The sequence below is a fragment of the Apteryx rowi genome, unplaced genomic scaffold (assembly GCF_003343035.1).
Source record: "Apteryx rowi isolate R43461 unplaced genomic scaffold, aptRow1 scaffold_377, whole genome shotgun sequence".
In the NCBI taxonomy this organism is placed as follows: Eukaryota; Metazoa; Chordata; class Aves; order Apterygiformes; family Apterygidae; genus Apteryx; species Apteryx rowi.
This window is the reverse complement of record NW_020450274.1, coordinates 221,927-246,936: the sequence shown is the minus strand read 5'-3', so window position 1 is coordinate 246,936 and position 25,010 is coordinate 221,927. Positions and strand designations below refer to the sequence as shown.

At 36.1% G+C, this 25,010-nt stretch overlaps 1 protein-coding gene across 3 annotated transcripts in view; it reads right to left on the bottom strand.

Annotated features, from left to right (window-relative positions):
- TENT2 (terminal nucleotidyltransferase 2) overlaps window positions 1-22,699 on the bottom strand; it is a 44,109-nt gene extending 21,410 nt beyond the window's left edge. For 2 of the 3 annotated variants that reach the window (XR_003254836.1, XM_026073774.1), the window contains exons 1-9: window positions 22,508-22,699; window positions 21,064-21,189; window positions 18,551-18,800; window positions 17,313-17,427; window positions 17,101-17,192; window positions 16,015-16,081; window positions 8,521-8,590; window positions 4,839-4,915; window positions 1,332-1,460 (exon numbers count right to left, since the gene is read on the bottom strand). Coding sequence is in view for 2 of the 3 variants with exons in the window: in XM_026073774.1 (XP_025929559.1) it covers window positions 1,332-1,460; window positions 4,839-4,915; window positions 8,521-8,590; window positions 16,015-16,081; window positions 17,101-17,192; window positions 17,313-17,427; window positions 18,551-18,800; window positions 21,064-21,189; window positions 22,508-22,662 (1,081 nt within the window). In the remaining variant the exon portion in view is untranslated. The remainder of the gene's footprint in view (window positions 1-1,331; window positions 1,461-4,838; window positions 4,916-8,520; window positions 8,591-16,014; window positions 16,082-17,100; window positions 17,193-17,312; window positions 17,428-18,550; window positions 18,801-21,063; window positions 21,190-22,507) is intronic. The other variant, XM_026073775.1, reaches the window with a different exon arrangement.
- Between the last annotated feature and the right edge of the window lie 2,311 nt (window positions 22,700-25,010).

Genomic DNA, 25,010 nt, shown 5'->3' with positions numbered 1-25,010 from the left:
GAAAGAAARCTACCAGCTTGAGTCAACTGTCATAAAAAACTTTCAGCCCTAGTATAGAGTGGGTGTAGCACGATCTTGGAACTACTGAATAGTTGGCTACCCACTCTACAGTGGGTATCTCTATTCCAGGTCAAACAAGCTGTCAAAGGAACTAAACAGAATTGTTGTCTCTTTTTATCYGATTAACAAAAACAAACAAAACAAAAAAAACCCACTACACATTGACAAAGGGAAAAATCTAAAATGAAAATGTACACAGTTTACCTACAGATGTGATTATAAAATGTTAAGAATACACTGTTATTAAAATAAATACAATGAACAAGAACAATCTGCATGTTATAAAAAATTAAAACAAAGAATGATCATAAGCGGCAAAATACAAAGTCTATATGTGAACTGACAGGAATTAAGAAAATACTTCTACAGGCATGTTACTCCACAAGACCTCAGGGGTTTCTTGCTTACCCTTCTGAAATCACCTGTCTCCCAATAAATGAGAGTCTCATACTGAGCTAAATGGTTTCTTATGCAATTCCTTAAGCCTTAAACAAGAATTGCAACTTACAAAAGTTACAAACATGGATTTCTCTAATAACAGAAGCTAAGAGGGGGATGAGCTCATTTCAATCTATTCTTCAGGAACATTTCCGGACTGCAGAGCTTCCTTGACTTCTCAACAGGGATCCTGAATTCCACAGGTAAGRTCTCCCAGCTCCAGACAGAAGCGCAATGTTTCGATATATTAAAGTCAAAAAAAGATGCTGCCACTGGCAGTCAAATATCCCAACCTCTCATGAGACAGCAGTCACCTCACAAAAGGCAGTAATTAGAAAATCTCCTAACTACATGTGCATTCTTGCATATATATGCCCCCACGTTCAGCCCTTGGCTTATCAAAACAGAGAAAAACCAACCCACAGCATTTGTTGTCCCTTCAGTTTCCTTGGAAGTTCCCAAATACAAGAAACTTGAAATTGTGATGTTTAGCTTTCTCCCTTGGARCTACTAAATAATTCGCTACCCGCTGTACAGTGGATATCTAACAAAGGGCAGGGTTTTGGTAACGAGAGCTTGAGTTTATTTTATAGTTACACAACATCATCCCGCAGGTACATTGATTTATTTTTTTTTTAAGCTGGTAACTCTGACTCCAGAGAACAGGTCCGCTTGTTAGATAAAAAGCAGCACTAAGGAAAGGGAGAAGGAACCACTTTGTTTTCAGATTTCTCTGTGGGGAAAATGATTCCTGCTGATGTTTAATTTTAAAGGGGAAAGCTACACAAATACAAACTTAAAAGGAACAGTTTCAAAAGGCAAAAAATACTTACTCTGTAAATAGTGCAAAACCATCAACACAAGACTATAGCTGCTTAAAGTACCACGACTGGCATCATTTATGTCATGAAAACTCGCCCACTTCTTAACAACCAGTACTAATGGACGAACTCGATTCTCAACTGTAAGTAAAATAAATACTTATCAAAAAAGCACAATAACTAGACAGTGATCCATTAATTTTTATTCCCGCTTGATCAATATGACACTCATTTTGCACTCTAAAGTTGCCTCTTATAAGCCATTTATAGACTTTACTTAGTTATCCTACAACTACTGTCCATCTTATAAAAATCAGGAAAAAAAAATTGCATTTGAAAACATCTTTTGAGTAGTAAGATCCACAGATGCATTACAAGGGCCATGCCAGGTAACTTGCAGATGAGACAAAACTGGATGTGCCAGTCAATGCAGCAGTTCCCTCCAGTTCATTGTACTAATTTCCTGAATTAAATTGCTTCCAGGACAGACCAAATGTAAATTTTTATTTAGATTATATAAGCTTTGAGGACAGAGAAGAGAATTCTTCTGACTGGAGGACACAGAGCTCATGCTTCCTCAGGGTCCATGAAAGCAGTAAACACTGCATCCAAACATTAATTCTAAAATTGCCCGGTTCTCAGTAGTTTTTTTGTAGATGAGATCTGTTAGATAAAATATCACATTAAATCAAATTATCCATTTCATCAGGAAAGACACCAATATTATAGTCACATTCCAGTTCTGATCTTCTGAATTGCAGGAGAATGTAGGTAGACTTCTCTATGAAGGTTGTAACACATTTTAGGGAGATGTCACTAACCATCACCTCATAGGGAGCTCACAGCATACTTCATTTATTCTTTGCAGATATGTGGAAGTTGATCATCAGCCCAGTGAACTGCCTTATGATGGACCAGATAATCATGTGTTTTGGAATATCTTTTCTAACCTGACATCTTTGTGCAAAGTTTTGTATGCTGCACATCAGGACAGGAATACACCAACTGGCAACTGCTTCATCCAGGACAAGAGACACTTTCCATAACAGCGCCAGTTGTGTTCTCTGTTATTCTGAAAATCCCGTCAAACCACCTGCCTCTTACAACCTATTTACAATGGTTCAGCAGACAYGTCCCTGAACATGGCACTTGTCTTCTTGTAATGAATGTCCTGAATTAAATCTAGAAGACCTCTTAAAAACAAAAACCCTTGCCACCAGTCACCTGATCCTCTACATCATTCACTAGTGGTTGGATTAAAAGTTATGACCGTTACTAAATAAGATGCAGAAAATTAGTATATGGAAAGTAACAATAACATTCTCAATAACAGAAACATGATTTTTCATGAGACAAATGCAAATAGGCTCAAATTCTAAACTGGACTTTACTCTGAGCGTCACAATGGAAAGGATTTAATTTTAGTTAACTTCATTCTGAGATCAGGTTTTGTGTCTGCTAGTATTCATTGTTAATATATAATGAAATTAGTGTGTAAGGCTGTCAGTAAGTTTTTCCTGACATTCTTACATTAGTCTTTCTTGAAGGAATAGATTATGCACAGTAATGTCATTTGCTCAAAGTTAAAAGGTCCAGCTTCCACTCTAATTGAAAAAACCCACCCATCAATTGCTGACTTAAGTCCAGACAAGCCTCCTTAGGCAACCAACCGATAACACAAAAGCAATAGATTCCAGTTACTAGCTCTACTTAATCTACCTACATTTTCTCCTTCTGTGGACCTTCTGCTCCACTTAGCCATATAATCTTTGATCTCTTCTACAGCGCCTGATGCACCAACATAGAAGGGCTGGTTTGGAAAAGACAGAAGAGCATCCACAGAAATATTTATAAATATATATATATWTTTTTTATCATGCTCACTAAGTTAACCAGCCCCTTGCTTGCTTGAACATCTAATTCCATGGAACAAAAATATCCATATCTCTTACACAATAGAGGTAATTTTTTTTTCTTGCGTGCAGGGTGAAGCCCTTCAGCCACGCAAATTTTAAGTGAGCAGGCTAATACCTTTAATGTTCTCCACCTGGTTGATGAGACTTCTAAAAGTATGTAAAGACACTAGATGTCTGACCATAGTTTTCATTTGTTTTTGTTTGCCTGAAGTCACATTAGAGTTTTCTTATCCAAAAGAAGAGGACAGACTATGCTTGATAAAGATTGCCCATTTATGAAGGTCTTGCACATTGAGGAGATGATCTTTTCAATCAAAAGTCTCCCTTAGTAACTCACTCCTTGACCTCAAGAAAATAGTGATATTTATCACTATCATCAGGAAACATTAAATTAATTTTGACTGAGCATATTAAGGAGCCTGCAATACTTAAAGGTGGACACCAAGACAGAAAGAAAGAAAGGAATTGGGCCACATGGACCCCTTCCACTGCTTTTTTCACATCTGGATTCCTGCCTGTCCCTATAGTGATTTGCTGAGAGGAATAAGTGGCAAGACATGGAAACCAGTGGCAGAAGCTGGGAACAATGTTAACATTAGACTTAATGAAGTGACCCCATACCTGTAGTTGTGAATGGCAAAGATTATTTTTCTAAACTTTTTAAGCTTAGAAGGAAATCCTTTTCTAGGTGGATGCCTTCCTGGGTGTATGAGGAAATCACAATTAAACAACTTTCTCAGGACAAGATCCCCCCTGAATACGGGACACTGTGAAATGACTCTGTTCTAAGTATTAGTCAAAAGTAGCTAGTAAGCATCACTTGTACTGAAAATTTCCCACCCTAAAAAGGAAGAAATTCATGTATGCAAGAACTGAAGGAGGCGGTAAAGGGAGAAATGCAGGTGGCCTAGAGGCATTAGCCCAAGGTCTGCTCCTTATGCACTTATCTGCCAAATGACATCGTGATGCTAAGCAAAAAAAGCTTAGCTTAGCACTGAGTGCTGTTTTTATTACTTCCCCCCTTTAGAAGTCTGTTCCACAATCTCCCACTGAAATGCAAACTACTGAGGAGACACAACCCAGTTTTGTTTTGGGGTTAGTTTAAAAACTGAAGTAGTATTTCAGATTTTCCAAGGAAAGACTCTGTATCGTAAGACATAACCTCAGCTAGCTATCAGTCACACATACCTATTAGTGGCTGTAGGGAAATAAAAGAAACGGGAAATGGTATCACATGATAATCATTGGTACAAAGGGAATAATACAATAATGTATTTGGTTCTGCTCCTCTTTCCCCACCTCATTATCTGCAGAAGACTGAAGCAGCTGTTGTAATAAATATGTGGACCTTAATATGAAGATAATTTGTCATCTTCTGATTACTACAATATTCAGTTAAAAACAGCTAGCTGATGGTTTTCTCCATACATTTAGAGAAACAAGAAATTACCTTAAAGCTATCTAATGTTGTTAATTAGGTAATTATACATAGTAACTTAATATAATATATTCAACTGAATTTTATTRGTTTATGAAAACTAAAATACAAACTAAAACTGCAGGCAAAAATTCACAGAAATAAGAAAATATATTAAAAACTTACTGTATGCATAGGTTCTCAGAAGGAATGTATTTCTTATTCCTACAACATTGTTTACATTCAAGTCAAACTCCACACAGCTATGGAGAAGGAGAAAAAGAATCAAATGTCATGGCATTCAATTTCAGAATATTTATTACCTATTAGTGACAGAGGTAAAAAAGTGCAACTTTAAGACAATATTCTAGGATTTTCCTTCTTCAAAAAGTAAGAGTTTTGAGGCTATGATTTCCATCTTGGATTCGCATACGGTACAATTATGGACTTGAATTCCATTGTTATCAAATGTGGTTGTTGATTTATGTGGAGGATGCAGGAAGAACTAAGTTTAGACCTTAGGACAACTTAATATATCAAATAATTGTTGGCTTTTTAAACACATATTTTTCCCAACTAGGCTTCAAATACATGATTTACTATGGATGGTGGGCTTGATAAAACAGATAGTGGGCTTGATAAAACATCTTTTGATGCCAGGCAGGATTCTCTGAGGTTTTAGTTTAGAGTATCACACCAATGAACTGAGAAGGAGAACCAACTATAATAGCTCAGAAGGTAAGAATCTCCTTACACATTTCAAATTTAACTACTCGTATTCCTGACACATTCCAGTTTAACAACACATTTCAGTACCCCTACTGTTGCTCAGTTCTGCAATGATGGTTAGACGTAAGCAACAAGCACTTTGAAATGAAATTTATTAGTAAACAGTGCATGTTTTGTGAAAATCATCTTATCTGTTTCAGAGCATGCAATTTTTAGTAACTGTTTCATATTGTTAACAGCAAATAAGAGCATAGCAAACAAGTATTACCTGCTTTATTTTACCACTCCAAATAATCTGAATTTCATATTGCATATGCAGCTTAAATACAGTGCTCAAGATACAATATCTAAATTTATGGTCAGTAAACGATAACAACATTTTAACTTGCAACAAGAAGAGCTTCTTATTGACAAAACAGTAGGCATCTGCAACGTACAGCTATTTATAAATATACAGAACAGATTTTTGACATTAACTACAGTAAAACATCCTTTGTATCAAAAAAATTACATAATTTAAAACATGAATTAATATTCAACATGACTTTTTAGATGTTTTGAGAGGGTAGTAAACAACAACACAACAGGAAATAAACAAGCTTGAATTACTGCTTGATAGTTGTTAAAATAAGCACGAACACCAATAAGAACATTAAGTGCAATAAGAACATTATAGGTGCAAATATAGTAAAGAAAATTGTCAGGCAGCATATGTAATTCCAGATAATTCTAGTTGGCAAGATTACTTTTTACCAGATGTTGATTAAACAAGTTCTATTGTAGTTCTATTGTACTTTAATATGCACATTTACTAAATGTTGCAGTTACAGCAACTGAAAAGGGATTTGTGCTGTTTTGACTCAAGTTCTACCAAAAGCACTAAAGGAGGAAAAAAAAAAAAAAAGAAAAAAGTCAACTGCACATCAAGTGCAGCAGAACAGAAAGCTTTTGTATCCTCTGCACTACAGAAATGCTGTTAATTAATCAAAGGCCTGATTGGTAGCAGAGCCGGTATTAGAATTATTTCCTGGAAAAGACTACAAAGAATAGGGATAATAAATCTTTAAGTGCAAGCAGTCTTCCCTTACTGTTAGRGCATTAAGAAGCCTCCAAGATCAAAAAGGAGACCAAACAAAACCAGACTGAATCCTTTTTCTCCTTTCACCAAATCAAGTGGGCAAGGTGCAATTTTCAGGCATTTATGGACCACTGACACACCACCTTAGAACCCGTCTCTGGCTGCAGAGATGGCACCCATTGAATTCTACCACCTTCCCCAGCAGCTGGGCTTCAAGAAAATTGGCTTTGACAGGAAACTTCTCACATTTAGTTTCTGGTTTTGGCTAAAACAGGTTTAGTCCCCTGGGTACAGAGTATCCAATTCATCGGAAAGAGGGAATGAGTATGTACATGAGTTGATGGAAAACACACGAAAGAGGCTGGTAAGAGACTGGAAAGAGACAGATAGTTAGACAAAACATGGGTGGAAGTGAAAAGGTACATAAGGGAAAGATACCTGGATGGGGTTGGGGACAGAAGAAAAACCAGATGGTGAACTGTACTGGTTTTTATTCTCCCCCAAAAATGTAATGGGCAGCTTCTAGTCTGAGAAGATTATCCTTTGAGTTAGTAGGAAAGAAAGAATTCTTCAAATCCTGTCTGTAAAGTATATGAATATTATGACTGTCACATTTTTTGCAAGTGACTATAGCATGGACTATAAATGCCTACAAAGAATGTCCATTTTCTTACCTAATCACTTCCATAATTAAAAGTTTCTTTTTAAAGTCTGATTTAAAATTGGAAGAAATATTTTTCCTATACCTCTGTGATTTCTTCAAGATTTTTACCAGGAATTTATCATTTAATGTATCCATAGAAAGACTAGCACTGTTGTATGTGGGCAAGCTGTATAGTCCAAATTTTAACTTGACAAGTTTAATACTTTCAGAAAGCATGGGAGAAACAAGCTACTGTACTGGGTAAAAGAAAAAGGTATTAGACAAAAAAATATTTTAATCTTTAAGAGGTAGGCAACCACATAGAAGTAAATATGGGATTATGGGTAAATGAAAAAAGTATATAGCAAAACCCTAAAAAGTATTGTATAATCTCAAATGCAAGAGCAGCATAACTGGAAGGTGTTTATTAATTCGAATTGTGAACATAACAGATTCAGTTCCATCACAGCAGGGTTTTTGCTCCAATAAAAGAATACCACACAAAAAGAGACCGGAGAAGTGGGTTGGTTTGTTTTTTAAAGGCCAGAGAGACAGGGTTGCAGAATTTTAGACGTGTGTGGGCAGGATCAGACAGTTAGACACAAAAAAGTTGTTCAAAGTCCTATTTACTAAGAATAGCGAAACTATGTTATTACATGAAGGCAACATACATAATTCTTATGCAATGTAGTCTTACAAATATAGGAAGATTTGAACATTACTCAGACTCCCAACCAAAGTGCTTTTTACTTTTTTTCATTCATTGTATAATGAACACAATAACCTACAACACATCCACTTCTTTCCAATCACTTCCCTCTTTTAAAAAAAAATAAAAGGCTACCAAATCAGTACCTAATGTTGTGAATAGAGCATCTTATACTACACATTGTCAAAATACAGAATACCTCCCTATAAAAGAGCAGAATATAGTCTTCTAAAATGAATAGTTAGCACATTTTTAATCAAGAAAACTCTGTCATTATAAAAAACTAAGGCTTGTTTTATAGTGTTTATACAATACAAAAGCTGTGAATTACTCCTTAAGTAGCTCAATGTTTAAGATGTTTGTACAGAAAGCTAAGTCATCTCTCACAGCAGTTTTCTTCCCACCTTTATTTTCCTGTGAGGAAGCATCTGTTAACTGGAGTCTACTACACACAAACTGACCATAGAAATACACCAAATAATGCTATTAATTCACATCACAGAAACTAAACAGCATCCCAACCACAAAAACTGTTGCAGGCTATCAGGGAGGTAAGCCGATTGCCACTGCACATTAGCTGTACAAATTTGCAATCTCACTACAGTACAATGTAAACAAAGCACGACTTCAGTGGAACTACTCACATGCACAGTACGTAAGTACTTTCCTGTATCAGAGTCTAAGAAATGACACTGAACAGAGTACTTGCCTGACTTTATCCCTGAATTTCACTATTGGCACTTTTGCTCGAATCAGCTGAGGTCGCTCAATGTAGCTTGCTGAAAGGGAGAAAATATCAGTTAAATCTCATGCAAAATGCTGATGTTAAAACAAAAACAAAACAAAAAACAACAACAAACAATTCCACCTCCCCCAAAAACAGAGTGGAGTCAAACTGACTGTTGATCTATACTAGTAACAGCTTATTAATGTAGCAAAAATATTCTCTTAAGTGTTGTGATAAACTAAGTAACCTTTAGCAACTGGCAGCAAAAATACAATCTAGGAAACTGTGTAAAAAGAACAAAAAAGCATGAAACATTAGAGAAAAGCATTAGTGGAAGATTTTTATGTACATTCAGGAAATTTAAACACAAGCAGCCCAGTTCTACAATGCCTTCACTAAGCAGTACTTATAATACAAATCCTGAATAATCATAACCACAATTCAAAAAGAAGGGAGGAAGAACAGACCCATCCTAGATGGTCAGATACCTAAACCTGGCACTGTACTGAGGAGGGGACACATGATCATCTGCTTACTTTTTAATCATGTCCCGTGCTTAAAGTTGAAATGATGCATTTTACTGATCAAAAAAATTAACCTTACTGTATCTTCACTACACATAGCTTAGGCTTAAAGCTTCCTTTACAAACTCTTCCTTTGACAAAATACACACCAAGAAAGATGTTTCTTATTGTATTAATACTGAAAATAAGGCATCAGACTTGCAGCTAGGACATCACTTTCCATCAAAGACGGAATAAACTGTATTTGCCTTTTGCTTTAATGGAGATGGAACATGCAAGAGATACAATCATAGGACTGCATCTCAGCTGATTATCCTCACTGTACAGACGTACAGGCTTAGTGCCAGGCCATCCCAATCCAAAGTCTTTAAGCCCTGCCAGACTCATGCACTGCCACCAAGTGTGTCTTTGCACTTTGCTCCCCAAAACTCCTGCAGCAGCCATATTATCTGTGATTTCTGAATTCTTCACAATATCTCAGATAAAAGGCAGTTGACCATAATCCTTAACAAGAGATGTACCCAAGAAGGCAATGGAAAAGAGAGAGAAAAGCAGAGCCCATAGTTTAACAGTATGAATCTGGGCGAACAACACAGTTTCAGTAATTTATCTTATGTCACAAAATGTAGGACCACTTGAATTTGACCATATTTAACATTATACATTTCCTCCTTATTTGAATAAGTTAAGCTAAAATTAGTATGAGTAAGCATGACCAAGTGCAGTGTAGATTACAAAATAACCTTAAAAAAAAGCTAGTCTTTACTTTTTGGGAGAAAAGAGGGGCATTTCTTTCTGTCAGTTTGGATAGCAACCTTGATTAAACAGTGTCAGCTATATTGCATTTGGGTGATAACTTTTGAATTTTTGGATTTTTTGAAGTAAAATCCTATAGCATAACACTCAATTAAGAACAAATTTTATTTTTATTTATTTTTTTGAGGCTTTCTGGAAGTGTTTTATGGAGCTGCATGTTTGGACAGATTTGCCCTTTTGTAACCCTTTATCTGAATTTGAAATCATTGTATGATCCTAAGTAACACACAGACTGGCAATCAAAAAAAGGGATAATGTTACTAGTGACTAATTTTAAAGGAAGAATATTACAACTGGCAGTTGAAAAGAATTTCGATCCACATTGACTGACTGCGCAATCTAGTACAACTCAGTACAAGTGTCCCCTCTCCCTAGCTGCACTCACAGGCACATCTAAGCACCCCTCCTCCAGCATCTCAGAGCACTCTGAATATGAGGCTATAAAGCATGCAGAGCTCTCTGGCTCCTGCCTTTCACTACAAGATTTAAGACAAAGTTGCCAAAAACACAGCCTATGGCAGATAAGCGTGTGTGTGTGTGTGTGTGTGTGTGTGTACGCATGCACATATACATGCATGCTTTAATAATTCAATTTTCCTTGCTATGATCTTTCTAAAGAACCCTGCAGAACTTAACTGGATTAATTCTAACAGCAATCCACCTCCAAGTATATCCTTGTCTGCAAGCGCCTCCCAACACTTGATGGGTACTCATGCCATGTTGGCAGACCAGGAAAAGAGGGGAGAGAGAAGAGGAAGGGGGAAGGAAAAAAAAAACAAAAAAAACACAAAAACCCCACCCCGTCTAATCCAGTCTGTTCCCCAAGGGTGAAACAGAGCAAAAAGAGGATGTTAGAAGGCAGTGACTTGCTGCTGAGCACCCCCTTTTTGGCTCATGCTGATGATGCCGTTAGCAGAATCTCTACTGCGCATGAGCATTACATTTTCATAAATACCAGGGAAGAGAGTCACATACACAGATTGTGGCATTCTAAAATACATATAAATTGAATAAATGCCTTAGTAAACTAAATATCTGATCTTGCTGCTATGACCAGACAGGCCAAAAACCACCATGCAAAGAATTCCACATAGCTGCTCCACAATTTTCAACAACTGGTATGTCTATGAAAAAAATCACAGATGCCACTTCAGTTGTAGTGAAAAAGAACATAATTACTTCAAAGAAGACTAAACACACTTTTATATATAAACCATTCATGCACAATTTCAGAAGAAACAGCTTAAACCTCTTCTTTCGTTTGCAGAAAAAAGTGCAACTGTACAAAATACTAATCCCAAACATGGTACATACCAAAAAGACTTTTGGTATCCTGCACATGCAGTCTAGTCTTATCAGTAGGATTATACTATAGGAAGAACCTGGGTGGCATAGAAGTTCAGATATAGAGTCATGAAGGATACACGAAAGTACAACCCAGTGTAAGATGAATTAATTGTTGATGCTTAGAATTCACTCACTTTTCTTTCAAAATGACAACTTTTTGTAAAACCGTGTTTGTGACTAAATAGAAATGGTTTTCTTCCACTCATATCAGAGAACATTTTATAAACTGAATGAGGACCATATACAGGCCTTAGAGAATTACATACCTTTAATAAGAGAATACAGAATAAAACTTAAACAGTAAYAACAGTCTAGTGACAATTTATTACTAATAATACATATTGATCATATCATATGATAAACTTTTATTAATCACAACAAGATACCAAGAGTTCAGGATAGAGCAGCTATTCCAAAACAGTTTGAATGGGAGCAATAAGTTGGGGTGTGTGTGTGTTGTTTTGGACTTTTTTTAAATCTGACTATATTTTCAGCTGAGAGGAATACTTGCATTTGAGCATTCTTCTAGGTAAGACAGACATTTTAAACTCTTAAATGATGTCATTCTAAACCCATTAAGTTTTACCATCTGTACAATGTAGCAAAGCAAGTTAGAGTCTAGTTAATAAATTAACATTTGTTTTTACAGCAGGAAGTTTAGAGAAACTGTACAGTTGCAAAGAGTATGCCAGGGAGACGCGGCAAGTTTGAGAAATACTGTTTCCAGGTCATGTTTATTAAGACTCTGACTGCTTTACTTCATTTACAATCTTATGAGCGAGAAAGAGGGAGAAATGCTTTAAGATCTTAACCCTAGTCAGGTAGGAAAGCACAGAGAATGAAGGGTCTTTTTTAAGGGAACATTTTGCTTCCCACCCAGTGTTTGGGGGAAAAAAAAAAGACAGACATGTCTATACCATCAAGCAGTATTTTATGTTCTCACCTATCAGTAAGTTCTTCAAGGCTGTTCACTCGTGGATTTTGAGTTCAAGTTACATTGATTCCCCTGGTTGYTGCACTTTGTCCACTAGACAACTGTTGGGTGGATTCCATTATGATATCCTAGTCTCAACACTACTGYGCCTCTTTGTATAACTAAGAGAAAATGAGCTCTTTCTTATTTAGTCAGATATTAAGCACCAGTCAACCCAGTACTGCTCAACTGTTGTTCAAATGAATCCTATCTAGTTTGGATGAATCTAGAAAGAATAATCAATTAGAGGTTTATTATCAGTGGATATACTGATGGACATGTTCTCTTCAATGTATTATAACAGTGACCACACCAAATTCACTTTACACATTTCTAAAAGGTGTTGGTCTCAGTGTACAGTTCTGGGTGCTAACCACTATTGTAAACATCTGAACATGTATGTACAAAATGTTACAAAACTACCTGAGGCTATATACTCTGCTGGCCTTAGAAACAGAATAGGTTACTGCTGTCTTTATATCTCTTGCCTCGAGCAGAAACATGGCACCTAAATTTGAAACTAGCATGTCCCCTAGGAACACTGAGAGCTGAATAGATACCAGAAGCTTTCTCCCACTTTACACTGTGACCAGGCTATTCAAAAAAAGAACAGGTCTTGATTTTAGTTAGCGTTCTAGATGCAGAGACTGACAACAAAGAAAAGCCTCTGCTACAAGTCTTTACATTCAATGGCCTCAAATTCCTTACTCACACTTGTTAGCTTTTGCAAACTTGAAAGCAAAATAAGCTGGAGTTTAGATAAACTTTGAATGCACTTCCCAATTTTCCCAGAATCAAACAGTACCTAACAATCACAGTTAACCGTATACAAAGGTAAAAGAGATGGCACATAAAGTTTCTGAGACGATTTGCCTAAAAGACAAACTGTGAAATAGGCAAATTAAGCAGAGCTCAGAATGCTTCCCAATTTATCAATCAATCATGAAATTAAGGCAGGATAAGCAAAGAATCACTTTCTTTGTATAGACTTCCTCTTGGAATGTACAGGAACACCATGGAGTACAGGAAGAAAGAAAGATGAAGCTTTTAAGTAGTACATCTGGAAAAATTTCTTGCAAGTTTCTAAACTGCAATTTCTCTCATTCTACAACTTAGAAAAGGCTAAAAATGCTTGGAACACTATCTATTCTACAGATATCCTCTTTATCAAAAATGATTTCTGTTTATCCCTTTAACTCTTTTATAAAAAAAACTGGCACTCCAAGAATTCAGCTTTAAATAGTATGAAATGACTTCTCTTCTTCCCTTTCTTGTCTCTCACACATCCTGGCACATATTTACTTCACTTTTGTGCTTGGCCTAAACTATGTTTATTCTCTTGTGTGAAGCAAGAAATAAGTATAATGACAGCTCACACACTTATTGAGAATGTGAATACAGTTGCAGTCTTTCTTCCCCAAAACAAGAAGAAACTGTTTAAATAGTATGGTCAAAGAAGGATTACTTTAAGATTACAGGATACCATCACGTGTATTAACTGAACAGCAAAAAACTTAAGAACAATGATCAGAAGAGGTTTCACACCATTTTTGTCATTAAAAAGAGAAACACATGCAACAAAAAACATAAAACGCACATGTAACTTTTTTAATGAAACTGTAATTCTTAAAGAAGCTCTGTAGAGACCAATCTTACACTTGTTTTTATACACAGTGGCAGCATACATGTACTCATGCTCTGCCCTTTAAAGGCTACCAGTGTAGCCCTCATGACCACTGCACCTGGAATTCTGATTCAAGTTTCTAAGCAACAAAAAGGTGAATGACAGCCCTAGATTCCATTTGTACTTAATGTCTCAAAAGAATTACAATTGCCACGCACTTTCTCTAAATTTGTCTACTTGTAGATCCCACTTTTGGTGATTAAGTGGCAGAAGACTTCTGAAAAGAGGAGGAGGTAGGAAATCATTTAAACAAAAATTGCAGTGCTATTAAAAAAAACAACAACATACAACTAACTTAACAGCCAATCTGGAGCTGACAATGAACAGCCATTTCTAAGCATACAAACAGAGTATCACTGAAGCACAGTGCTAAGACTGTCTACCCAATAGTAGGGAAAAACTACATGAACCTATCGGACAGCTTTCAAAGCCTATCTTCAAAAGAAAAGTTATTCTGAACATGTGGATGACAGCAATTGTATTTGCCTAAATAAGCTTTAATCAAAGTAACCGACACACTTACTTGTTTCAGAAGTATTAAACTTCAGCATAGTTGAGGCATAGCTTGTAAATGGAGTAATCCAAATGGAAAAATACACACGGAAAAGCATTTCTATTTTGAACCATGTGAAAGTTTTTATTCCTAAGCAAAACAATTTTCAACAACTTTTGTCTAAGAATTCTAGCCACAAAGCATCCATACTATAAGAAAAAAAGATAAAGTGCTAGGTATAAGACAGAGAGCATTGTGCCCATAGAGATGTTAGAATTATGAAAAGATGATCTTAGAGGTCTAGATAACACAACTGACAGAGTCATGCAGGAGCTGTACAATCAATAGTGTTTTGTCCTGCCTCACCTTCCAAAGAACATTTCCAAAGAACATTTGACTAAATGAAGCTCAGGAAAGGTACTTGCTTTCCTAGCTCCCTCTTGTCTTGCATCAGAAATGGGCCACGACACAATAAAAACCTTCAGGGATCACTCCCACATGACAGCGATGTCTTTCTGTTACTGGTATTCCCCAGCACACAAACTTGATTTTGTCTAAAGCCATCTCACAGAACACAGCCTCTTGAAAAAAGAAAAGAGGGTCGTAATTTATTTAGATGCTCCCTTTCAGGTCCCTGAAACCATAACTATTTTATCACTGTGCTTCCCAGAAAGCACTGGAATGACTTGTATCCTAGACATACCAGACTAAGCTCTAGAGCACTTATGCAAACATCAGTATATAATATCAATAAGCCATTAAATATCAGATGCCTATACTGAGATGGATACATCAGGCTCTCCTCAAGTGAGCTGCTGAAATCCAGGTACAGACACCTCCCAGTGAAGATGTTTTGAAGTCTGCACTGAAATTTATGGTTTGTTCCTCTTACCATTGCAGGACAATTCAGAACAGCAACATAAGGAGTGGCATCAAACAACATATAACAAGTCTGAGAACTAAGTGGACAGCGCCATTGATATAAAAGATCCTGTTGTCTATTAATAATTCAAAGGATGGTACAAAAACCTCTTTGAAGTAGGAGGTTTTCACTTCTAGGTCAAGAACTGCCCCTGTGAATTCTTCATCTAAAGGAAGTCTAAACAACAACTCAAAAGAACTATGAATTGACCTGTTTCTCCTATACATGCAGGTACTGTCAACATTTAATATCTCCTTCACTAGACACCTAAGTTAACTATTTCACTAGTATCAACATCCATAAGAAATTTCTACACAGTCTATTGTGAGTGACATCTTACTTTACAACTTTTTAGAGTACTGTCTTGAGGAAAGCACTGCAATCTAAAAGAGAAACAATAGTTCACTAACAGAGGTTTCCAAATAGAAATCCACTTTTGAATCATGGACCACAATTAGAAGAAAAAGTCATTTTAGATGCTACCCATTCTTGAAATCTACTAGTTTGCAGGGTAGCCCTTAGGTTGTTCTAATTACTATCCATCAATTCCATCACACAAAATAAGAAATGTTACTAACTATGTTTAACTTTTCTGCAAAAAAATGCTACGATTAGGAACTGGACAACATGCAAGTACACAAGTAGTTATAACTGTACGTCAACACTCCTTCCAGAATTGCCAATAATCTTACCACCTCACTGAAGCCTGGAACTTACAAAGTTTAGTACTGAAGAGTTTTTGGACTAAGCTGAGTATATGCCTTGCTTCAGTCTTCTGATTTACCTGAAACATGATATTAAAATTAAAGAATAAAAATGTTATATCCCATTTAATTTTTTTTATCCTTACACAACTAACATGCTTTACTTTTCAAATAAAGGGAAAGTCTCATGATAAGAAACAAACATGTATAAATGCATACCAACACATTCCTCAGTCTACATATATATTTATTTTGGGAAAAGTCACACAAAATAATTCAGATCCAAACGAACTAGCAGACATTCAGAAATCTTAGATCTCTGAGGGAAAGCTAGCCCCACTCATATAAAAATGTAGCTCCTTTCATTCATGATGTTTCAATTCTTCCAAAAACATCCTCTGTTTACCTTTTTGGTTACGTCTTTTCTCTCAAATTCCACATATAAAAATTTTCTCTCAACAAAAATACTTAAGATAGCTTGCATTATCAAGTTCATTTTTGTGACTGCACACTAAAACTTTTGTTGTTACTACCCCTCTAAAAAAACCCTCACATTATCTTATAGGATTTTAACCTTTGGAGAGGTTGCCCTTGCCTTTTCATATGACAATTTCACCACGGAAACAGTTCTGAAAAGGAGGAAAGTTATTTAACATATACTTTTGGAAATGTCTGGTTTTGCTTTTTCAACATGGTAGCTAAGAATCTGAACAATTAAATAAACATATTAAAAAAACACTTAATAAAAGTTGTTCCTGCATCTAAAAGAATTAGAGCTCTTTAACCAACACTTCTCTGTCACTCTGTGCTTTGTCCATTTGTGAAATTAAGGTAATGCTTAATTTTCAAAGATTTTGCAGGGTTAAAAGGTTTATAAAGTCAAATTCATATTTGCAACATCACAGGAGCCACAGTTCATAGCTACTATTAGTGCAAAAATATATTATTAAATCAAAGGATTTGATCATTTGTTTCTCATTTTAGAATCAAGCCGGATAAAAGCATATACATTTTTTAAATAGTTACTGAATTTAAAGTGCTCAGGTTCCAGAGAGTGCATCAAGCAAACAGATTTTAACTATATTTTTAAATTACTTACTGGTTCTTCTTTAACCACGAGGCACAAGTCACCATCACTGCTACGAGTGCCAAAGCCATTCAGTGAGGATCCAACCAAAAAGAGTCTGCTCTCTGTAACAAGAGAACCACAGAAGAAAAACTGATGGGACATGTCTCAGTTTGGGAAGAAGGGAGAACTGTGAATGTGAAGAACATTCAAACTGATACCGAATGGTCAAATTCAAAACATACGTGGAAAAATTCGCTGAATTTCTCTCTGGAGTTCTGTTCTGCAGAGTTCTTTTCTGTTCAAATCAGAGGTCTGTTGCTGACATGCTTGAAACAACTCCAAAACCTGCTGACTTAACTTGACACACACATTCAAAAAGTAAAGATAAAACGCAGTAAAACATTCTTTCCTGTCAGAGATGCAATTATATGAAAAATAGAAAACAGAAGAGATTGCATTAACAAGCAAATAAATTGAATGCCAGCACTGTTTCCCATAATCTATTCCTTTGTTTGGAGTTTTATCCTGCTTAAATTCACAGTGAACATCTCCCCACAAGAAATTTCTGCAGTTTTTAATATTAAGTTTGTCCAATCTTAGAAAAGATGTCTATCCAAAGAAAATAAATTTTGCCCAATCAGCATCTGCAGTTTTTCAGGGATCAAACAGTGAAAGACCACAGATATCTTCTGCTGACTTTAAAGTCAAACCAGTGTTTGACTACCTATAATAGGGAGAAAAATAAAGATTAAAAACTGATTTAAGTTAGCTTTTTTTATTTCAACCCCACTCAAACTATCAAAGAAGTAGTCAGATCTTTGGTGAAAGCAGGTGTTAATTGTTTTCTCTTTAATGACAATATTGCTATATGCTATAATCAACAGACATATTTATACTAAAAAAACTTCCATTGTGAAAGATGAAATATGAAGAATGATTAGCTGCAAGATTTTTTTTTTTTTTTTTTTAAAGAAACAGTTCCAGTTCCATTGTCCACCTGAAGAAGACATCCTCTTCTACATATATACATATGAACAGTAACTTTTATCTCCTTCAGAAGAGAAGCAGAGGGCATCTTTACAGGCCCCATATCATATTTATTCAGAACGGGCTTCTCCCACATTGTTGGCTTATTTCAGCAGGATTTCCCCCCTCCCCTTCCTCAATCATGCAACACACAGACCATTCCTCCAGTTCCTACTATGCCTGGATTAGATAGGTAGATTTCCTGAAATCAACAATGAAAAAAACCAAACACACAAACAAAAAACCCTCCAAAACCAAACACACAAAGAGGCTATGCAGAACTGAGAGGACTATAGTGACAGCTACATTTACTGATACGTTGCTATTCCTTATAAATAAAGCTCAGCAGTAGAGACGTCGTGACCCTGAGGAAGTTTTTGTTGTCTCTCACAGCATCACAGAGTCTCACCTTCTCACCATGACAATGTAAAGCACAGACATACATAGGTATTACCTTATCTTTGGCCACAGGGAGCGTGGTCTCTACAGGGTCCGAAAACGAAGCGTCTCGCAATGGAGGGACACATCCAGTTAAATCTGGTACGTAATGTGCATGAAACAGTTGAGATGGAATTGATCCTGGGAAGGAGTATCTACGTTCTTCTGGTAAAGGCACCGTTTGGTTAACTACAGTTGTTTCATGATGAGGCGAATGAAACCGCTGCCGTTTAACGCCATATGGAACGTTTTGTTCACTTAGTCTCCTACAAAAAACAAGACAGTAATTCCTCTAGCTTGCAAGCTCCAACATATGATTAAAGTATACTTGCTACAAAGTACAACTACTTATGATTAATTACTGTGACTGTTTCACTAAAACCAAGCATTCTACAGAATCAAAAGGCGTGCCCATCCTAGATATTAGGTGAAATAAACCTCGAATGGGAAATGCAAGAGAACACACAACTGCAAAAGTGCAGCTACCCTTGAAGTGGATTGATGCAACTGCTTAACAAGAGTATTTATATTAACCAGTTGAAACCAAATGGCAAGTTCAGTCAAGCAGGATAGCTAGAAAAGATGAATGCTGGTCATACTCTATTTGTGACCATATATTCTTTTTTCTTTTTTCTTTTTTTTTTTTTTAAAGATACATAGAGACTATGTAAGTGTGTTTTTTAAACTAAAATCAACAGAAGTGCAGTGAGAAGTTTTGTGAGTTCTGAATACCCAGTGATGAATAAGAGATTCAGCAGTGGTGAAGGGAGAAAAGAAATCTTACCACAATAGCCATTCAAAACGTAGCATTTGTCTGTGTAGGCTTAGATTGTACAGACAGTAAAATGTGTAATCTGGGCAAAAAAGAACCACTATTCATCTGACAAATCAAACTAATGATTGTATTAAGCTATGTAGGTCATAAACCTAATGTCTCATTTTCAAACATAAAAGTTTATCTCCACATTAGCTCATTAGTCACAGAAACTCATATGTATTTTAAAAGAGATWGCGATCTTATGGATAGCGCCTTGGCATCTAAACTCTTTACCAAGAAAAAGTTGTACTGAAAGGTGAAGTGGTTGAATACCACAGTCTACCACATGAAAGAATATAAAAGAAGATATTTGTGTTTTGTTTATATATTAAGTACCTGCATATAAGCTAACCAGTATGGGGATACTCACACATTTTAAAAAAGCATGAAATTCAAATGTTCATATTATGTATGAACAAATTAACTATCAATAAAACTACAGTTATTCCTTGTAGTCAGACAGGTTGGCATTAGAATTGCTTGAGGACCCAGACAGACAATATTAATTAAATAAAGATTTAACTGACAAGACCTCAAGTCGTCATTTCAGTTTTCAAGTTTTCAACTTCTGTCTGATAGAAGTCACTTATAACAGTACCTACCACAGCGTTAAAGGAACTCATAAAGTAACATTAAATCAAAACATGAAGTTGTTTCAGCTTATTTTAGCTGAGAACTTACATGAACTGATCTTCAGGGAAAATACCTTAAGAAGAGCTGATTCAAGATCTAAAGAACTAGTTGACTGCAAATCCCTTAACACAGCATAGCTTTCCATAAGTCAGACTGCTCAAGGGAAAAATATGCATACAGCATGTGAAACCAGGACTTTCTTTAGCTAATGAGATACCTATATAACCGACTATAGCTTAAGACTATATATTTAACTATTCATATCCTCTCAACTGTTAAATCAGGAACAGGAATAATGTACAGGCAAGAGTTTCAAAGATGGGATTACTTAAGGCTTCCTCCCTACCACCTGATTCACAGAATTATTAAAAATTCTACAAACATTCATCAATTATTATTTCTAAACTGATAAGCAGGATAGGAAAATCATTTTCTAAAACGTTAGGAAAAAATAAAATCACATTCAACTGGAATTTCTCTTATTGTTGCACAAAGGAAGTTATCTAAATTCAAATAAGTAAAATTTTTTCCAAAAAGGAGAAAAGTTATGTTTTCATAAAATCCCCCCCAAAGTGCTTGAATTTAGAACTTTGTATTTGAAAAAAATAAAACTTCACATAATTAAGAAAAGCAGGAGAAATATTTAGTGTATCATTGGAACATCACGATTCCCAAAAAACACTGAAGGAGCAATTTTACTCTCAACTTGATAAATCAACAAGAAAACATTCAATGTATTGACACAAGCCTTCTAACAGTCAAGCACACATAGACTAGGATCTACTGCAATATTAAAATAAAACAAACAAGTCAGTTCTGTTAGGCCACAACTGTTGTAAGAGAAAAACTACACATATTAAATCACTAATGTTGACTAAAGTTCTCAAAAGCAAGTACATGAATGATTTCAAGTGCCATGACACGTGAATGTGGCCTACTTCATCAGAAAGGCTTTATTCACTATTCTTAGAAGTTCCATCAAAATTCAAGTTGCACAAGAAACATACATTATATAACCTATGCTATACATTATAATCAGAATTAATTAATTATACACACATGCACAGTAAAGGACTTACTTTCTTCCTCGGAATGACGTGGGGGCAGCAGATGTATGTACTGGACTGCCATTTCCATAAGTCAATGGCTGAGGTGTAACAGCTGGAAGAGTGGCAAGGTTCCCACTCAAGAGAGCCCTAGAAAGACTAGAGTCCATAATTATTATTCATACAATCCCTAAGAGATCTTTTTTGGCTGATTTTCTTCAGTAAATACAAAACTCTGCAAGTCCTGCCATTTTTTTCTTAGAAACAATACACCTGTCCTTTCTATTAAAAAAACAAGTTTCAGTATATAGCATATATTTCATTGAAAAATAGAAGGTGGTCATTCTTCAGAGAACATATGCAAAAGCTTTGCAAATGAATTAGCTTACGGCAGCATTAAAGTTAAGAGGCTAAAAGCACTATCATTTTTCAAATTTCACCCTAAGCATAAATGTTTCTTCCCCTTCTCACCTCCTTCCTCGATTCCCCAGTGAACATACACAATTGAATTCGTTAAAACTGAACTGTAGATTATTAACTGATTATTTAACCTCATGAAGTTCAACAAAGGCAAGTGCAGGGTCCTGCACCTAGGGAGGAATAACCCCGTGCACCAGTACAGGTTGGGGGTTGACCTGCTGGAAAGCAGCTCTGCCGAGAAGGACCTGGGAGTGCTGGTGGACACCAAGCTGAGCATGAGGCAGCAATGTGCCCTTGTGGCCAAGAAGGCCAATGGCATCCTGGGCTGCATCAGGAAGAGTGTTGCCAGCAAGGGAGTGTAGCCTGTAGAAGAGAAGACTAAGAGGGGATCTTATCAATGTATACAAATACCTAAAGGGAGGGTGCAAGAGGATGGGGCCAGACTATTTTCAGTGGTGCCCAGTGATGGGACAAGAGGCAAYGGGCACAAACTGAAACACAGRMWGTTCCATCTGAATATGAGGAAAAACTTCTTCACTGTGAGGGTGACAGAGCACTGGAACAGGTTGCCCAGAGAGGTTGCGGAGTCTCCTTCTCTGAAGATATTCAAAACCCGCCTGGATGCAATTCTGTACAACATGTTCTAGGTGACCCTGCCTGAGCTGGACTTAAATGATCCAGAGGTCCCTTCCAACCTCAACTATTCTGTGATTCTGTGAACTGTAACTAGTGAAATGATATCTCATGTATTACACACAGGAGAGCATTAAAACTTGCAGGTCACCAACAGAAGTGATAGAGTTCACAGAATCACTTCCGTGTTATATTTTTATATATATTTTTATATATATATATATATATGTTTATATTTATATTTATATTTTCTGAGTGTTATATTTTTACACAAGATATCTTTTTATATTTCAAGTTGTATGCAGTACAATATTAAAAATACTGACAATCATCCTCCATAAACAGGAATACTTCTTTCAAAAGACAGTTAACAGTCTTTTATGACTCGATCCTCACACCCCCAATCAAATCTTATTGTACTTACGCTGCATTTTGAAAGTTAAACTGAGCATCAATAATTTGCTGGTGAGAGAGAAGAGTAGGTGGTATGTTTAGAGGAAGCTTATTGAAGAAGTTACTGGGTTGTTGATGTTTTGGAGGGAAGGGTGGACGACCCAAGTTGGAGGAATTTGGAAACATGCTCTTCTTTACTGAAAGCAAACATGTATCCTTTTACCTACCAAAAAATAAAAAAAAATAAAAAAAAATCAGGCAACAAAATAATACTAGTTATCTTTTAAACTTTTGGGTTAAAAATTGGAATAATCTAAAATATATTTCTACAAATTGCTTAAAAGAATAGTGACTGTGGATGAGTTTATCACCTTTCAGGGGAATATGCTGAACAAAAACACTATGTTCTTCAAGTTTCACTATTACTACTTTATTTACTTACTTTTAAAAGTGAATTTTGATTAATTTCCCTCAATTCTAGCTTTCACTTTAGAAAAGTTACAGAAAATAAAGTTGTCCACTGTCTCAAAGAAGATTAATGTATTTTAATGGAGTATGTTTTATACCTCAGAAACTCCCAAGATGTTCACAATATATATGAAGAAACACTTGACTATACCGATCACAAGCTATAAGCAAAATTAGTTTATTTTCATAATATGATATGCAAATAGGCAGCCAAATGATGAAAGCAATTTGAAAGTAATCTATTCACATTTTAAGAATATCACATGCATAATGTAGTTTTGTGTATGTGCCTGCAGAATGAGTTCTTTGACAGTAAGTCTACATTTTTACATCTTTTAAATTTGAAATTGATTCTGGCACAACTGAYTGCTTGATCTTGCATCATTATATGCATTATACATTAGCAGAAAAATTAGATGAAAAAAAACCTTTGCCTCTACAACAGGTTAAATTATGTGTTATTATATATATATCATTTTGTAAATTATCAGTATTTCAGACCTAAAGTTCGACTTACATGTAGGAAACAAGTTTCACATCTTATCTGACAAGACCACATTAGAAGTTTTTTTTAAAATCCAGTTACCCCTACTGTATACATCTCTTAGATGCAGTGAAAACCCAACATTATTTTCAAGTTTCATCAACCAGTTTTATTTCAGACTTAAATTAGAATTCTGCAAACAAACAAGTTGTGTCACTAACACAGCTGTTCRTGCTTGATCTTAATACTTTGCACATAAATATTTACACAATTACAGCAATACTGGGATTCAAGTACAAAGGAGGAAGTTTGATCAAACTGCTGTTTTAACTGGAACATTTAGAGGTCATAAGACCAATGGCACTGTTTCCCTAATTATTGTGAAAAAAAAAAAAAAAAAAAACACCTTAAACCCAATGCTGCAATAATATAATTGAAAAAGTACTGGTAGATCCATGCACTGGCATGGAAATCCAATTATCACATCCAAGGATAAGTTTGGAATAAACTTAATTTCATTTTAGGATCTCTCAACTACCAAACTGAGAACAGGCATTCTCTCACTGTTATCACCTTAAAGTCTTCTTTTATTTATAACTAGGAACTGTCGCTATATTTTTATCTCCTTGGACAGCTCCTACTATGACTTCAGGCAGCATCAACATGGAACCTAGGCTAAGTTATTTGAGATGTTTACCTTCAATTCTACTGAAGAGAGAAAAATGAAACTGCACAATGAGAAAGTAACCTGATATTTACGTGTAGTCTGAGTGACATTTATGTGCAATTTGAACAACATAAAACAGCACAAAACACACATATGCAGAAACACTAATTAACTCACATTAAAGAAGAAAGGAGACATAATAAGGACTCCATTGATAAATTCATAATTTGTTAAAGAAAAGGGACCTGCATTTCACAGAAACAAATCTCTTACACTTTTCCATTTTGAGTAGTAGACAGGTAATGTAACTGTTCACAGGCCTCATTCAACTCTGAGCATTTCAGGAGCTCCCAATATTATATAAAGTATATGTAAGAATTTGACAGATACTATTCATCAGTTGTAGAACCACACATCAGAATTTAGGATTTAGTTTTGAAAGAAACAGGTTTTCAGCCTTTATAGTAGTAAGTACCAGGGAAAAAAAACACAATGAAGTTACTTTCTCTAAATCAAAATCCAAAATAAAGGAAGGTAGTAATACTGTTGTCTCAGAGAACCAGTAAGAGCATCTATAATGACTTTCAGTACTGCTTATCACGATGAGAAGTGAAAAGTATGAACTTCTCTCCAAAAAGAGGTTCCTCTGCATCACAATTCAGATACACCCTCCCACGCGAGGGCTTATTCCAAACAGGAGGGTACTTTTGGTGGAGGATTACAGAAGTGTAAACAAGTGAAGGCTGATACGTTTCCCTGTACGGGAGCCCGAGGACACACGACTGCGGCGCTCCTGCACCCCTCGCTCCCCGAGCACTGCCCCTGCGGCCCGGGCGGCGGCCCCGCCGCCTCCACACCTCCCCGCCGCGCTGGCAGAGCCGCGGAGCCCCGGGCCCGGCCCGGCCCGGCCCCACC